Source organism: Hyperoodon ampullatus (assembly GCF_949752795.1).
Source record: "Hyperoodon ampullatus genome assembly, chromosome: 9".
In the NCBI taxonomy this organism is placed as follows: Eukaryota; Metazoa; Chordata; class Mammalia; order Artiodactyla; family Ziphiidae; genus Hyperoodon; species Hyperoodon ampullatus.
The window spans coordinates 92,980,894-92,998,576 of NC_136922.1; the positions used below are offsets into that span (position 1 = coordinate 92,980,894).

The following is a 17,683-nucleotide window of genomic DNA, read 5'->3' on the forward strand; positions in this document are numbered from 1 at the left end:
GGATGTGAGAGAAAATGGCAAAGGTTGAAGATAAGCAAAGAAGATAAAACACATACAAAATGAACTTCCGAAGAAAACCAAAGCAAAAAAACAGAACAAACACTTAATTCAAGAACACAGTTCTGAAGTTTAAAAAATAATAAACTTTATATTTAAATAGTGTCATGTCTCAAAATGATCTACATCCAGGCATATTTTCATAAAAATACTGAACATTAAAAGAAAATAAAATATCCTTTGGGTATTAAGACCAAAAAAAGTGACTTTTTTTTTTTTTCTTTCTTTCTTTTTTTTTTTTTTTTTTGGCAGTACGCGGGACTCTCACGGCTGTGGCCTCTCCTGCTGCGGAGCCCAGGCTCCAGACGCGCAGGCTCAGCAGCCATAGCTCATCGGCCCAGCCGCTCCGCGGCATGTGGGATCCTCCCGCACTGGGGCACAAACCCGTGTCCCCTGCATCGGCAGGCGGACTCTCAACCACTGCGCCACCAGCGAAGCCCAAAAAGTGACTTTTATAAGGAGAATATTATCATTAGACTTTAATAGCAAATGCTTTATGACAGGAGAAAAATGTAATATTTAAAATGTCAAGGAAAGAACATGTGCCCCAGTGAGTTTGTATGCAGCACAACTAATTTTCAAGGGTGAAAGACTCAGACCAACTGCTATTGTATGAAAAAACTGGTTTCCTAAGGAATCTACCAGAGAATGTGGTTCAGACAACTAAAATAACTAGAGAGACTTAGACATAATGACTGGTGATGAACATTAACTAGTTACTGTCATTATCTGAATACGATACACTCTGAATTAATGTCTCTGTGTTTCCTATGCATTCTAAACAAGAACCAAACAAGCATCCACACACACAAACTCACAAATGGAGAATTTAATTTATATTAATCAAGTTTGGTAGTTTTCTCTGGTGACTGGAAAACCTCTCTGAAGGACTTAAAGAATTCTCGTGCATAAAGGCCCAAGGAAATGAGCAGCTCACCTAGAATAATCTTAAATGGACATGAATAAAAATCAGTAAAAATGAACGAGAAAACAACTTTCAAGAAATTATCTGGGATGCATTCCAGAGAAACAAAGAGATATAAAATAGGGAATAGAGGGTAAAACATATATAGGATAGCATGAAAATATCTAACATGCATCTAAATGGAATTCCAGAAGGAGATATATAGGGAAGAGAAAGCATTCAGGTAATGTTTGTATTTAAATGTCTGTGTTAGAAAAAAAGTAGAAAAGGAATAAAAATAACCCAAATGATTAGAAGGAAGGAAACTATAAACATAAGAAACTAATGAAACAGAAGACAAATACATAATACAGAGGACCAATGAAGGTAAAAAATGGTTTCTTGAAAAACCAGTAATATAAAGGGCTCTAAGCCTCTGGTGAGAGGGAGAGAGAGGTGGAGGGGAGACACACACACACACACACACACACACACACACACACACACACACACAGCAAGCACAAACAATATTAAAAATGAAAAGGTAGATGTAACCTCAGATCTCATAGAAGTTACACAGACAGTAAGATCGTACTTAAAAATGTACGATCCAAATGCCAAAAAATGAAAAATAACTTTAATAAAATGGATGAATTCCTTTAAAAATAGTTACCAATACTGATTCAAGAAGAAATAGAAAATCTATCTCCTCCAACATTAAAAAATACAAATCTGTCATTGAAATTTTCCCCACAAAGGGAATGCCAGCCCCAGACAACTTTACTGATGGGATCTTCTAAGATATTCCAGAAATAGAAAACTCAAGTGTTACACAAAGTCTTCCAGATGTTAGGAAATGAGGAGATGCTTTCCAATTCATTTTATGAAGCTATGAACATCATACATGCACCATACTATAAAAAAGAAAAAAGCCAATCACACTCACGAATATGGAAGTAAAAATTCTAAGTAGAATATTAGTAAGCTGAACCCAGCAATATATAAAGGAGATAAATGTAATAACCAATTTGAACTCATCTCATGCATATAATAGTGGTTTCTACTAAAAAATCAATGAAGTGCACCATAGTAAAAGATCCAATGAGAAAAAGCATATTATCATCTCAAAAGATGAAAAAAAATTCAGTAAAATTCAATACCTGTTGAACTTAACAAATTTGAATGAAGGAGAAAATCCTTAAAAGTCTATCCACAGAACAACCACACCATCAACACCACGACTACCTGCCAGTGACCTTCACAAGTAATGGTGACTTGTGGATGGCACTGACTTGGAGGTCAGGAACAAGGCAATACTGCTATCTCTACGTGTATTTGATACGATACTGAGTGTTCTAATTGTCACAGAAAGAATGAGAAAGTACTCATACAGAGCACAATGACTGGAAAAGATGAAACAAAGTTCTCAGGAAAATACTTTCCTCACAAAAGGACCCTTTAGATAAAGTTTATGAATATAAAAGATTAGCAGGAATCCTGATTCAAGATTTTGAAACAAGATTCTAAGTCAATTGCCTTTTAATACACCAACAATGTTCACTTAGAAAATACAATTTTAAAAATATAAAATATCACTAAAATGTTAAGTACTTAGGAATATATTTAACAAAAGATGGCCAAAACCTTCATGAAAAAAAATCATAAAACTCTGTTGATAGGCACTTTAAAAGGTTAATTAGTTAAAAATAATTAAGTGTAAAGAGATGTGGTTTGAGATGAAAAGACTCATTATCATAAAAATATCAATTCTCTTTATACTCATGTATAGATTCATGCAATTGCTGTGAAAATTGCAACACAAAACTTGATAAACTGATTCTAAAATTTACATGAAGAAGCAAAAGTACACATACAATCAAGACACTCTTGAGGAACAACAAATTTTAGGTATCTCCCAGATATCAAGATTTCTACCAAAGTTACAGCAATTAAAACAACATGGTATTGTACAGACATAGACATATGGATAAATAAAACAGAAAAGGGAATCTGGAAACCCACAAATACGGGGAGACAGAACAGGCTTTGCAAGTCAGTGAAGGAAAGTCCCTGTTTGAAAAGATAAACCACAAACTGGAGAAAATTTGCAACACATATAGTCTACACAAAGTTTTTACCTAGAATACATTAAAATGTTTATGAATCACTGAGAAAAAACAGCTCACTGGGGAAAAATGGGCAAAGGAAATAAAGAATTACGTAGAAAAGTAAACACAAATGACCTACAAATATATGAAAAATGCTCAATCTGATATGTAATTATTTAATGCAAATTAAAATCACAAGATACCGTTTGACATTCCCACCAAACTGGCTAAAAATTTTAATCAGTTAATATCAAGTGTTGACAAAGGTGGATTATTAGGAACTCTTACTGCAGTTGGGAGTATAAAATTAGAATGATCACTTTGGAAAACAGTTTGTCATTATGTGATCAGTTAAATATGTGTATAACCTACCACCTAACTCTGCCATTGCCAGGTTTAAACCCTAGAGAAATTCTTGCAAATGGACACCAGGAGGAGTTATGAAAAAGAATGTTCATAATATTGTTTGCAATAGCAAAAAGAACAAAAACAAACAAAGAAAGAAACCCTGGAGCCTACCTAAACATTCATCAGCAGAATTTGGGTATATAAATTGTTATATAGTCATACAACAGAACACTATACAACATGAAAAATTAATGAAATGAATATGATGCTCATCAACAAGGATGAGTTACAAAAGCATTATTCTGTACCAAGGAAGCAAATCACAGAAGAGTTTGCAAAAGAATTCAATTTATAAAAGTTCAAAATAAGCAAAACTATACACATATACACACATATATGGAATACATATATAAAATATATATTTATACACACACATATATCCATAGGGGAAATATGCATACATAGTAGTAAAATGATGAAAAGAAGGAAATTTTTAACAAAAAAAGCAGAATAGTAGCTATCCCCATAGGAGAGGGAAGAGAATGTAATCAGAAAGGCAATCACGAAGCTTCCAGATGACTACAAATATTTTATCGTTTAGACTGGGGGCTGGGTACACAGTAGTTCCTTTGGTTATAATTTAAACTGAGCAGATAAATTTTATACATTTTTATGAATATTTCTATTTCAGTAAATGTATATATACATATATATTTATACTAGAGAGAAATATGAATCTATGGTATTTGAGCCAGAGACAGCCACTGATGTATTAAAGAGCTTTAGGCCACTCTGCAATGCGTTTCCCTGCACAACCCACTGCAAAGTAAAACTGCCTCGAATCCTGACAGTGGCTCGTCCTTGGGGACTTAACACTGGTGATTATGGCTGTTACAGTTTTTATCTGCAGATAGCCTCCACTCCCATTCTTGTTCATTGTGTTACTGTTGCAACAGAAGAACTACCATATAAAGTGAGAAAGAACCATTTTTACCAACAACAGTTCTGGGGGCTAGGACAGGAGAGGGATACCTGCTTCAGACATGCCAGGGGGAATCAGATTGTTGGCATTTCCTCTCAATGTCTTTTACTTTGTAAGTGAACAGACATTGGTTGGAAGCTGACCCTCTGTCAGTGCCCCAGCACAGAGGCGTTCTGAGAGGCCGTAAAGCAAGCAAGCTAAGAGGACAAGACAGAATCTGAGAGCTCAGAGCAGGCAAGCAGCCTGGGAACCCACCAGAGGTGGCTCCAGGGGCAATAGGCACTAAATGCAGACGAAACTTGTAGGACAGGGCAATTCATCACCATCAAGCTTATCTTCTGACAAGGAGTAGGACTCTGGCTTCCAGCTGTAACATTAAAATGTAACGTTCCCCCTGGGACTTAGCATGGCAGGCTTCCCTGAAGCTTCAGTTTCACTCAGTTAACTAATTATGAGAGAATGTGACATTGGTATTTACTTTTTCTACTGGGACAAATCATTCCCAGCAGGAGGGAGAAGTTGTTATTTTTGGTCTGTTTTGTTTTGTCATTAAAAGGAAATTACACAGTAGTAAATAACCTCTTGTTAGAGGGAAATTTTTTTCTTTCTATAATTCTATCAATTCACCTGAATGCTGACAATCACTTCTTTTGTTTTCTTGGGACATGGTGGGTAAATGAGCAAGAGTGGAGTGTTAGAACTGGGTTTGAAAATTAACTCTACCACTAACTAGCTGTGTGATCTTCAGCAAGTTATGTAAGTACTGTGAGTTTCCCCTACTAAAAACTGAGAACACATTTACTGGGTAGTGTGCTTTGTTAAAGATGAAATGATGTAGCTGAAACACTTTAGCACAGTGTCTCTGCACAACAAGCACTCAGTAAATTTTAGCCTTTATTCTTAATGACTCTGATACTCTATGATAAAAATAGAAACATTCTACATTTCACTTATGCCTTATATCATCAATTTCCCATATCTAATGACCCCGTATCTAATCAGAAACTGTCGCTTTACTTTGTCACTGCAGGCTAAATTGTGTATTAACCATTTTACTCCTCCTCACGCAGATATAAAAAGGCTTCCAATAAAATTTAATATTTAATGATAATGTTGAAAGAAACATTTTTCACACCCCTTCTCCTCCCCAACACATCTTTTAACTTGTCAAAGGCAGTATGTAATGCTGAGCAAGCATCATAATAAACACATACTTCCTCATCCACTGCTGACATCAACAGCATTATGTTCGGGGGTGCTTTTAACATATTGGAAAGTGATTTCACAGATGATTTCACAATTGAACTCATAACAGTCCCATGAGGTAGGCAGGGTAGATAGGAATAGCCTCACTTTACAGGTGAGGAAACTGAAACTAAGAGGGAAAATAACAAAGCCATGATATCCAAGCACATTTTCCATGAAAGGATAATCTGAGGGGATCGAGAAGGTCAGGGTTATTGGACTTTGGAAAATTCGATTTTCTCAAGAATGAAGACTGTTCTGGGGATAGCCAAAGTGACCAGTCAGAGAGAGGAATAGGATCACTGGTGGAAAGCAAACAAAATAGAAAGTCAAGAGGCACAGAGCTTTCTTTTCCAATTTCACAACCCATTTGCCCAATGTGCCTCGATTTTTCTACCCATAACTTTGAGAAAGCAAAAATGCTACTTCTTACCTCTCTTACAAGTACACTGCAATGTCATTATTGTACACAAACACAAGCTTGATGACATGATACTCAAGGTTTTATGCTAACCACAGCAAACATGAACACTTTAAAATGTATAAACATAAGAAAACACATTTTAAGTACTAATAGAAAACCTTGGTGATAAAGAAAAGGAAAAGAATATTTTTCTAAGGATACATGGGCTAGAAGATATGAAAATTAGGTAAGATTAGATCAATCAGCATTATAATTTTACATTACATATTTAAATCATTTTTGGAAGTTGCAGAATCAACATTTTGAAGCCATGAAAATGTAAAAGCCTTCTAATTTGGATAATGTTTCTTTAACTAATCACATATACCCACTAAGTGCTGTTAATACTGAACAAGTCTTCCGGGTAGTTGTCACCGTTCAGGACTCCCCAGGACATTGACACTGCTTGCTGATAGCCCATAACTCTTAAGAATCCCTAGCGAACTACAGAATTGTAATTCAGAAGCCCATCCCCCTTTATTCTGGAATGGGAGATTAAGTTCTTACAGACAGGAAGGCAAATGCAAACAAAGGTCATTAAAGGAAACCCTAGTTCAAAACAAAAACCAAACACAAGTTTCTGGTTTATCATTTGAACCGGAAAATCCAAGGACCTCTAAATATGCAATAAAAAACCTAGTCAATACCAACATCGATGAGCAAAATAGCATATAACAGTAGGTCATCATTAGGTGGGTGATGCCTAATTCTGACTTAATAGGCCTGAACATAATTTCCCCTATGATTTTTCACAGAACATGATACAACTTCATTCCAACACTGGGAGAGACTTTATGATACGGCAGCAGAACAGGCCTACTTAAAAACTCCACCTCTCTCTAAGTATTCAACTAATGAACATCTTTTGAACGTTTGCTATTTGTTGGGATCTATATCAAAGAACTCACAGTCTAGCAGGGGAGACAGGTAAACCAAGCAACAAATTTTCAAGTTAAATTCTAGAATGAAGGAAAATATGCGATGCAATGTTAAGTAGGGCAGAAAGCTCTCATGGATGATGAGATGATTAACCACACCTCAGATGGTAAGTATAAATTGTCTATGGCAAAAAGGAGGAGTGACTTCTGTCAGAACAGCCTGTCTAAAAGCAGGGAAACATGATAAATGTGCTGAGTTTCAGAAATTAGATGTAGTGCCGCATGGCTAGAGCACAGAGAGAAGAGGAAAGATGCCCAAAGAAGCACTGAGCAGTAGAGGAAGACAGAGTCCATCACTTAGGACTTTCTATTCCATGTTTAAGTTCAATATTGGAAAGATGAATACAATTATTGGTCTATTGAAAAGATTTCATCCTACAGGCAATGGGAGTAGATTTTTACCATAATCAGTTTGGTGATATGTAGGTATACAGTGAAATAAAAAAGAAGGAATTCTAGAGGTATGGCTATCAGTTAGAAGACAATTTTAAAAGTCCAAGATATGGAGTGGCCCTAAATGAAAGGAATGGGGATGGAAAAGAAAACAGAGGTAAAAGAAGTATAAAAAACAGAGTTGATAGAATTTAGTGGCCAGGTAGCAATGGGAGGGTGAAGAGGAAAGCTTAAAACAGCTGTCTTTTTTTTTTTTTTAAACTTGTTTGGCTAAATAGATAATGGTGCCTTAGCTGAATTAGGGACAGCATGAAGTGGAATGTCAGTGGTACTCTTAGAGTCCTAGCTTATCCCTCTTTTATAAAAGATTAATCGAATTTCACTTCGTATTGCAGTACGTATGTGTCATTTCACTGCCCCCTTCCCCAAAAGGGGACCAATCAAGCTCCTTGAGGGAAAAAGTTCTGTGTCACACATCACATTGTCCCTGCACATAGCTCCATATAGCATATTTGTATAACATGATTATATAACATAACTGACCCATTGTAAACACTTAATAAAACATTTCTGAATGACTGATTGAATAAATGTACAACTCCAAACCTTAGATGTGACAAAACTACACATTTTATCCTTTGAATAAAATAGTCATCTCTTAAAATGCAAATAACTCACCTCAACTGCATAACAACTCAGACTACTACCAATTTCAGACTCATAACATTCTCTGCAAATCTCAATGTCCACTCTGGAAGGGACTTTTGGAAATATCTACTACAAATCCCCACTTTAAAGGTGAAATCTGTGACTCAGAGAAGTTACATGACCAGCCAAAAGTCACACAGAGTACAGCTGACGCTTGAACAACACGAGTTTGAACTGGCAGGTCCACTTATATGAGGAATATTTTTTCAATAGTAAAAACTACAGCACTACAGGAACTGCAGTTGGTTGAATCTGCCAATATGGAGGAACTGCAGATATGAAGGGCCAACTCTAAGTTACACACAAATTTTTGACTGCATGGAGGGTGCCCCCAGCCCCTGCATTGTTCCAGGGTTAACTGTATCTGGAGATGGGACAGAAATCAGAATACATTAAGCTTTGAAATATTGGTCAACCAAAATAGTTGTAACAGATTTGAAGATAATACAAGACATCAGATTTAGCTAGAATGCATTAAGTTTTTAAAAGCACTTCAGGGCTTCCCTGGTGGTGCAGTGGTTGAGAGTCCGCCTGCCGATGCAGGGGACATGGGTTCGTGCCCCAGTCCGGGAGGATCCCACATGCCATGGAGCAGCTGGGCCCGTGAGCCATGGCCGCTGAGCCTGCGCGTCCGGAGCCTGTGCTCCGCAACGGGAGAGGCCACAACAGTGAGAGGCCCGCGTACCGCAAAAAAAAAAAAAAAAAAAAAAAAAAAGCACTTCATATTGTGCACTAAAAAAACACAAGGCGAACATCTTAAAGACATTTTCTTACATAATTCTTCCCTCTGACAACGAAATGCAAGGACCATAGCTCAACTTTTAGTTCTGAATTAGTATAAGTAAGACAGATTCTTACCGTGATCTTCTGAAGAGACTGGTGACCTAAAATGAGATAATAAGCATGATAAATCTTTTGTAAGTGACACAGATAATTATAGGTACAACAATGATCAAGAATAAGCTCATAGAAATTACACCCCCAAAATTCAGTTAAATAGAAATTCAGTATAGTAGTAGATGGTGCAATTGATGTGTTGGTTGTATGGTATATTCCAATTAATAACTCCCAAAGCTTACCTGGATTGGTTGAGTGGTAGATGTTATTAAAATAGTCTGTTAGCATGGTGTCATAAGACTGAAACAAACTTAAACTCTCTGGATTTATCACACCCAATAAAAGAACTCACAGAAATGTGGTGATGGATGAAATCCTGTGAGGTCACTAGTGCTGAAGGCCAGGCCTCCATAGAAAATACCAGGGATGTAAATAAGCACTAGATTAAGTGTCTGTACGTAAAAAAGAAATCTACTTGGACAATAAAAAATGAGACAGAAGTAAGAGAAATGGCATGTGCCCTTATCAATACTGCTTTTCGCTTCCACTCACTGTGGAATTTAATGTTTCAGTGAGTATGACGTAGACCCTCTACGTGTTGGCCTTATGTCTCTAAACCTGTGAGAGTCAGGATGAGGCAGGAGGGCAGCCATTGGGATCCCACAGAACTTCTACAAAGTGATAACTTCTGCATATCATTTGAGGCTCAGGTCTAATTACAATATTAAGATACCAATGGATCATCATATCAACCCCTTTCACAATAATGACCTTCTTTTCTTTCTCGGCTATTAACTGAGTTACTTTGAGCTATTCAGACACAACTTTGTTGATGAATTCCCCTCAAGTTTGAAAGATACAGTCTTGACTACTGACTCATGCTTTTCTTGGGAGAAAGAGATGCATAATACTGCATTCAGAGGTGTTAGAATTTTGAAGGGAGAGGCAAGAAACCAGGAGGGAGGGGTCCTCTCCTCTAAATGATGGGCCTGCTGGAGCCCATAGCAGAGAGATGACCAAAGGCAAATGCATGAGTTTGGTAGTAAAGCTACCAAACTTTATATAACTAATATTCATACGTAGTCATAATATAACTAATATTTATGTGACACGATGACAAACGTTGGGGCAAGAATGATTCAGTGGGTGCAGGGTGGTTGAAGGATGATTCTAGCTACTTTGGGATGCCCGATACCACTTTACTTTATCTACTGATCAGAAATATTTTTGTCCATTATGTGAACAAACAGTACAGTATAAAGACACAGGAATAATGGTGAGACAGCCTTGAACTTCCATTGGGTGGCGAAGTGAAATCATTTCAACCTTATAGGTCTCTTCAAGTAGACTTCTGTGTGTGAAAACTACAGAGTGTCCCCAGATCTGGTGGAGAGAAAACTGGCATCTGAGTGGTGGACACAGGAGCAGAGGGAGAGAACCTGACATAATACTAAGTCATCACTGAGGTGTTGGCTGCTTGAGAAACACTGCTGGGCCTCCTCAGGTGGAGCTGATCTATCCTCTCCCTGGAGTCCCCCTATTTCACACTTTCACACACCAGCCTTCCCAATAGGTTGTGAGCTTCTTGGAAACTAGGACCATGTCTTACTTAGAACATAGTGGGTCCCGGATTAAAATGTATTAAATTGCATTAATTTCAGCACCACACACTAGAGTTCGGACTCAGACACACTCTGGAGCTCCTCAGAAATCACCACGTCACCTTAAAACCACCTTTGAGTTTGCCAGCATCTAGGTCAGCTGTGAGGGAAGGGTCTAGGGAATGACCTGAAGCTCCAAATTAGTGACAGCGTGGGCACTCTCAGAGCCAAAAGACATCCTGTGCCCCCTGCAACAGAGATGACCACCATCAAACAAAGGGGCAGAGGGAGCTGAACAGAGGTGCAATGGGATTGACATACACACACGACTACATTTAAGATAGATAACCAACAAGGACCTACTGTACAGCACAGGGAACTCAATATTCTGTAATAACCTAAATGGGAAAAGAATTTGAAAAGAACAGACACATGTATAGGTATAAATGGATCACTTTGCCGGACACCTGAAACTAAGACAACATTGTTTATCAACTCTACTCAAATATAAAAGAAAAAAAAGAAATTAGAGAATTTTTTAAGTTGCAGAGGGCATGAAAAAAGAGTCAGCAACAAGGAAACATCGTCACTCCTGGTGTTTTCTGACAGGACGGAAGCAAAGCATGTCTTGGATGTTTTGCAATTAATTTCTCACAGAGCTATAGGAATAAAGGAAAATCCATACCAATGGACCACTAAATGTCTCAGGTGGAAGGCCAGTGAGGGTTTTTGCTGCCTCTCTGTAAAAGCAAAGCACTAATATTAAATCTGAAAAATTCCAGATGGCTCTTGAGAGCCCCAAGGGGATGCCTTCTGCAGTATGTCCAGGCAGTGGGGAAGAACTATTGATTTCAGACTGTTTTCTAAGGATTAGTCATGTTGAGTTTCTGTGCTGAATGTCTCCCACACGCCTGGGTTTGTGGAATTTTAAGACATATGGAGTATTTCAATCCTCACTCAGTATTTCACCTTTCACTGGAGCGAGTCACTAAATTATTCCACTGAGACATGCACATCATCCATTATTGCTGGCAATGGGCATAAAAAGTTTTCTGGAACTTAGCTCAGGAGAGAAGAAATATCATGAAATCAGCAGTATAAGTTATTTTTACAACAGAGAGGTTGAATCCCTGGAAGAGATAATGTTCCTTAACCTGACAACAAAGGAAGGAAAGAAAGCTCACTGCTTATTCCTCCCACTGCACCTGAAAGACTTGTGGCTTTGTCCCAGCCTGTTCATTTCTCCTCCACATACACTTTATCTTGGAGAACCTATCTGCTCTCACAATGCAGACTATTACTTCACTAGCGCTCAAATAGCTCCAGGATTTAGAGTTTTCCTCCTCACTTCTTTCCTCATCCCTAGTCTTTTATTATGGGCTACAGGATATTTATACTTGATTTTGCTTTGTTTTATTGATTTTGGTATTGTTTTACATTTTTATTTACATTCATTCAAATTCAGCAAAGACACGAAAACAAAAACTCAAGACCCGCATTTAAAAATCTATCTCCTATTTTATTGACCCTGAATAATTATTATTCAGATTTGAATCTTTCCCTTTATGTTGATTCAAACCTGAATAATAATTATTACTTGAGACCCTTTTAAGTACCAGGCACCGTGCCAAGTGATGTGGATCAAAAAACAAACAAGATATCAATTTCAAGGAACTCATAATCTAGTGAATGAGGAAAATATGTAAACAAGTGATTATAGTATAATGAAAAAATGCAATAATCAAAACGTGTATGAGTAAAGGGGTAGCACAGAAGAGAGGGAGACCAATTCTCTTCCAAAAAAAGTAAAAGGTGGCTTCAAAAAGCAAGAACCATCTGAGCTGGGCTTTGAAGGATAAGTAGAAGCCTATTAAGTATGAAAAAAGAACTCCAGGTGGTGGTAACAGGCACATGAAATAGGGGTAGAGATAGGAAATTTCATAACATGTTATCAGATATACAAGCAACTCAGTGTTGCTCAAATGTAAAGGAGTCATAAACATCAGGACCAAAGAAAGAGGCGGGAGGGGCATTTCATGTAGGAGCTGAAGGACCAGTTTGAAGTGCTTGTTATTTACCTTCTAAGCTACACAGAGCAAAGTTCTGAAGCAGAGAAGTCACACATTCTCACCTGTGCTTTTGCTCGGGCAGCTGTAGCGAGCAGACTACAAAACAGCAAGAATAAAGGCAGAAGACAAGCTACAGACCAGTATCGCAAAACTGCCCCGTTAGTATCTCCGCTCTTCAATCCTTTTTGAAATTCATGGAAAATAACAGGGAGAATAAGAAACAGAAAAGGAAGTATCATCTTTGGCTAAACTAGAAGATGTCCCTAAACTGAAATTATTATATATGAAGAAGAGCAGCGAAAGTATAGTAAAATTGGACCAAGTTTCAGGGAGACAGAGTGTTTCAACCTTAACTGAGGAGACATGAGCTACATCACGGACCACAAAACCTATGGCAGAAAGCCCTCCGCTCTGAGCCATTCAGTAGCAGAATCAAACCCTGGAGGAGAGAGCTGCTAAGAAAGAGTCTGAAGACAAAAGATTCAAAGTCAAGCTTCCGGAAGCACACCAACCCACTATCCCTAATTATCCATCCAAACTAGCAGTTCCAAAAAGAACTCACCCAATACAAATATGAGTAATGAACAAAAAGGAACCATCATGACATCTACACAAAAACACCCAGAGAAGAGAGCAGGACAAGGGTCTTCCGAAAAACAAAACTCAGGCTGAGAACATCCTAAAAAGATGATGGCACAAAGCAGGTAAAAACTGTTAACAGGGGGCTTCCCTGGTGGCGCAGTGGTTGAGAGTCCGCCTGCCGATGCAGGGGATGTGGGTTCGTGCCCCGGTCCGGGAAGATCCCACATGCCGCGGAGCGGCTGGGCCTGTGAGCCATGGCCGCTGAGCCTGCGCGTGCGGAGCCTGTGCTCCACAAGGGGAGAGGCCACGACAGTGAGAGGCCCGTGTACCACAAAAAACAAAACAAAACAAAACTGTTAACAAATCTCCATGAAATGGATAAATGGAATAAGGAAAGGAAGGGAGGAAGGAAGAAAACAAGGGAGGGAAACAGAGTCTCTGTGAACAGAAACTTAAAGAAGAAACACAACGGTCAAAAAAATAGCTAAAAGACTACAGCGGAGGAAAACAGCAAAGGTTTGCCCAGATCTCTGAACTATTAAGTTATAGAAAAAGCCGCGGGCTTTCCCACAGTGTCACCACTGCAGTGGGAAAAAAGGGATTAAGGGGAAGTGAGTAACAATTAAAACTATATTAAGTAAGAATCCATTCACTTATTCATCACTTCAAATATCTGCTTTGTGGAAGTGTTTTGCTTTTTAACCACTTTGATTTACTTTTCCATAATTTTAATTGGAACACTTGCTAGTGAAAGTCCCCTTCCCAATGTTAACCCTGCTTAATTGAATATCCATACTTTTCTTTCCTTTTAAATGAAGGCAAGACTTCCCCAGCTAGGGTACACATGGGAACTGGAAAATAAGGGAAGCCTCAGGAAAATAAGACACCATTTTTAGATGGGGAATTATAAAATTTAACTGGTAAAATATTATTTTTATGCTGAAACAGGCACAGCCATATTATGGATCCCAAAGCAAAAGTTGCTTGAATTCTTAAAGCAATAAAGTTAAAAAAAAAAAAAATCTGTGTTTGAGACAGTCAGCTTCAGGAATGTCTCCAAGGTCCCCAAGGGGATGAGTTTGTTCTCCTCTGTTGCCAAGGAAAAGACAAGAAAATACGAAATTATCCACTTAAATACAGCTATAACATCCTGGAATGAATTATTTTATAAGATTAATGTACGCAGATATCAAGAATCTGAGGGAATGAGACATAGAGTACATATCAGCTGTGGCTGCTGTACTGGACAGCACTGCTTCTAGACCCTGTCATCACTAAGACACAAGGAATGTCTAAGAAACACAAAAACGGTTGTGTAGATTGCCTTCCATCAGCATGTTTCCCTTCAAACCCTCTAATCTTTCCAGTAGATCAATCACAAGGCTGAAGGACACTGAAAAATGTGCCCAGTGTTCTACCAGCAATGTCATAACAATAAGATCACAAGAGTGTCCTAGTTAGGATAGTGAAAGTCTTTAAGAAATATTGCACTACTTGCGATGTTTTACTGTTTTCAATCAATAAACCTAGAACGGAGATGATGGGCATCATGACTAGTTCAGCCTTTATGAGGTGGAGAAATGCTTTGCAATACATTTTAGATACGGGCGTTTTCTTGGCAGCCTCCATGAAGTCTCCAAGCTCTTCCCAACACAATACCTTCTTTAAAAAAATTAATTTTTATTGGAGTACAATGTTGTGTTAGTTTTTACTGTAGAGCACATTGAATCAGCTATACGTATACATATATCCCCTCTTTTTTGGATTTCCTTCACATTGAGGTCACCACAGAGCACTGAGTAGAGTTCCCTGAGCTCTACAGTAGGTTCTCATTAGTATCTATTTTATACATAGTATCAATAGTGTATCTATGTCAATCCCCGTCTCCCAATTCATCCCACCCACCCCTTTCCCCCGTGGTGTCCATACATTTGTTCTCTACATCTGTGTCTCTATTTCTCTATTTCTGTCTTGCAAACCAGTTCATCTGTACCATTTTTCTAGATTCCACATACATGCGTTAATATACGATATTTGTTTTTCTCCCTCTGACTTACTTCACTCTGTATGACAGTCTCTAGGTCCATCCACATCTCTCTTTTTTTATTTGAGTAATACTGTCCTGACTCCACTTTTCTTAAGCCTCTATAAAATATATATATATTTTTTCATCTCATGGCTTTAATTCAATAGCATCCATGGCTTTCCTACTTGGCCCTTCCTTGGACTATCTGTATAATTCCCTCCCTTGGAGAGAGAGAGGTCAATAGACTATCCATTTTACATATTCTTTCCTAAAAATAGATTAGATGAATACTGGGGACCCACCTATATGGGTCTGTTACTTTTTGGAGAGAATCACCCACAAATGAATGTTAATCTCTTTCCCCAGTGTCCCCAACACATATACCCTCCACTGAGATTTTCTAAACCACCTCCTGGTGGGGAGTTGGCAACCAAAGGGGCCACCACATAGAAGTGAGCTTGGAATAAAAATATAGGACAGGTGTAAGAGGCATCTGAATAGGCACAAAAGCAGAGATTCATATTCTGAAAATACTTAGCCACGGATTATTTCTATAAGACTGTGGATGGGGGAGGGAGCTCGGAGATATTCATACCAACCCACAGGCCTGGCTGGAGGAACCAAGGCCCTTCATTTCCTGGTTAATATCATGCAATTAAAAGAGAAAACGCAGGAGGAATGGCAGGGTGGTCTAGAAGCTGTGCTACCTCTAGACTCCGCCCGGCACACTGCAAATAAACCATCCTCAGCTGCGCAGTCCTCGTGAACAAGGCAGTCCATAACCACACACTGAAAGCAACTCTCTCTACATATATATCACCAATTTTCCTTGTCATGCCTAACATTCCTCTTTACCCTCTAGTTGTTTTTCTTGTTTGTTTGGCTTTTTTGTGGTACGCAGGCCTCTCACTGTTGTGGCCTCTCCCGTTGTGGAGCACAGGCTCTGGATGCACAGGCTCAGTGGCCATGGCTCACGGGCCCAGCCGCTCCACAGCATGTGGGATCCTCCCGGACCGGGGCACGAACCCGTGTCCCCTGCATCGGCAGGCGGACTCTCAACCACTGCGCCACCAGGGAAGCCCTACCCTCTAGTTTTTAGGATGAGGACCACATCAAAAACACTACTTTCTATAAGCACAGGGTGGATCATCCAACGTACTCAGGAAGAGAAAGAGAAGTATCTGGTTTCTAGCTTTATATCAACTCTGAATGTTGTTTCCCTCTCTCCTTTGTCATTCTACTTTCATTTCTTCTTCCCTCTCCTGACCACAGCCCTGAAAGTTCCCTGGGCTCATCTCATCCACCCTTCTTACACTTTGGTGAAAGCCAGTATCTCTGTACACACAGCCTCCCATCATGTGCTGATGCACCTGCTCCTACTGAAGAAAATCAAGAACATTCAGGCCTGGGCAAAGTTCCCCAGGTTGGACTCTGTTTCCTGCCTGGACCATTATTTCTAGTTGTCTGTTAACAAACTCTTGAGTGATGTCTCAACTGGAAACTGATTTCCCAGCTGGACATCCCTTCCAGGCACATTTCAAGGGTCCACACACCACTGCTGAAGAAACACCATCTTTGTTTTGCTTCTGTTTTACCTTGAACGGATGAAGCTACAGAAATTCAATTTATGTCCTGAAACTGCTGATGGACAAAGAACTTTCATTTAAGTCAAGCCAGCCAAGGGATGATTTAACATGGTCTCAAAGCATGGCTGTAGGTAATCATCTCTGGGCAACAGGCTTCTCCCTTGAGCTTCCCTCGAGGATATGCATTGCCTAAGGACTGCTATGCCCAACCTATGACATCATTTTGAGGGCTTGAGGGAGCAACAGTGAGATCATAGATCTAGCTGACATCTTCACCACCATCATCACTCCAGGCCCTAAGCATCTCTAACTAGATAAAACAGAACCAGAAATCCCTTAGCACTGAGAACCTCCATCAACTATACAATCCTCTCTGTTTGCTTTTCCTCCCTCTATTATGAATATTGCTATTAAGACAACAAACAAAGCACATACAGTAAGAGAGCAGGCGAGAATGAGAGCAAAAGAGATGAAAGGTACAGCAACCACACAAAGTGGCATTGAAATGAGAGAAAGACAAACACATTCTCTATTCAAGTGGTCACAAACCCATTCAGGGATTGCCAAACAGCCTCAAAGGTAACATTCACCACCAACAGAAGGGAGGGTTGTGGAAAGAGGAAAGAGAGACATGGGCATTTGTATGGAGGTAGGGAAATAAGTTCCAGAACTCAAATAATAGAGGCTGCTTGGGGAGTTCTTCATTTGATGTAAATTTCCTCTAATTCTGTTCATGCTCATAATTTCCTATTAAGACTCTCCTATCCAAATATACACCCGATGATCCCAACGTGAGCTGTACTTGAAATATCCTTTTTAATAAGTTCCTGTGTTTA

At 38.9% G+C, this 17,683-nt stretch overlaps 1 protein-coding gene across 2 annotated transcripts in view; it reads right to left on the reverse strand.

The window, feature by feature from the left end:
• DGKI (diacylglycerol kinase iota) overlaps positions 1-17,683 on the reverse strand; it is a gene marked incomplete at both ends in the record, with an annotated part of 451,691 nt that overhangs the window by 39,073 nt on the left and 394,935 nt on the right. For both annotated transcript variants that reach the window (XM_079711562.1, XM_079711561.1), the window contains one exon: positions 9,005-9,030. In XM_079711562.1, the coding sequence (XP_079567688.1) occupies positions 9,005-9,030 (26 nt within the window). The remainder of the gene's footprint in view (positions 1-9,004; positions 9,031-17,683) is intronic.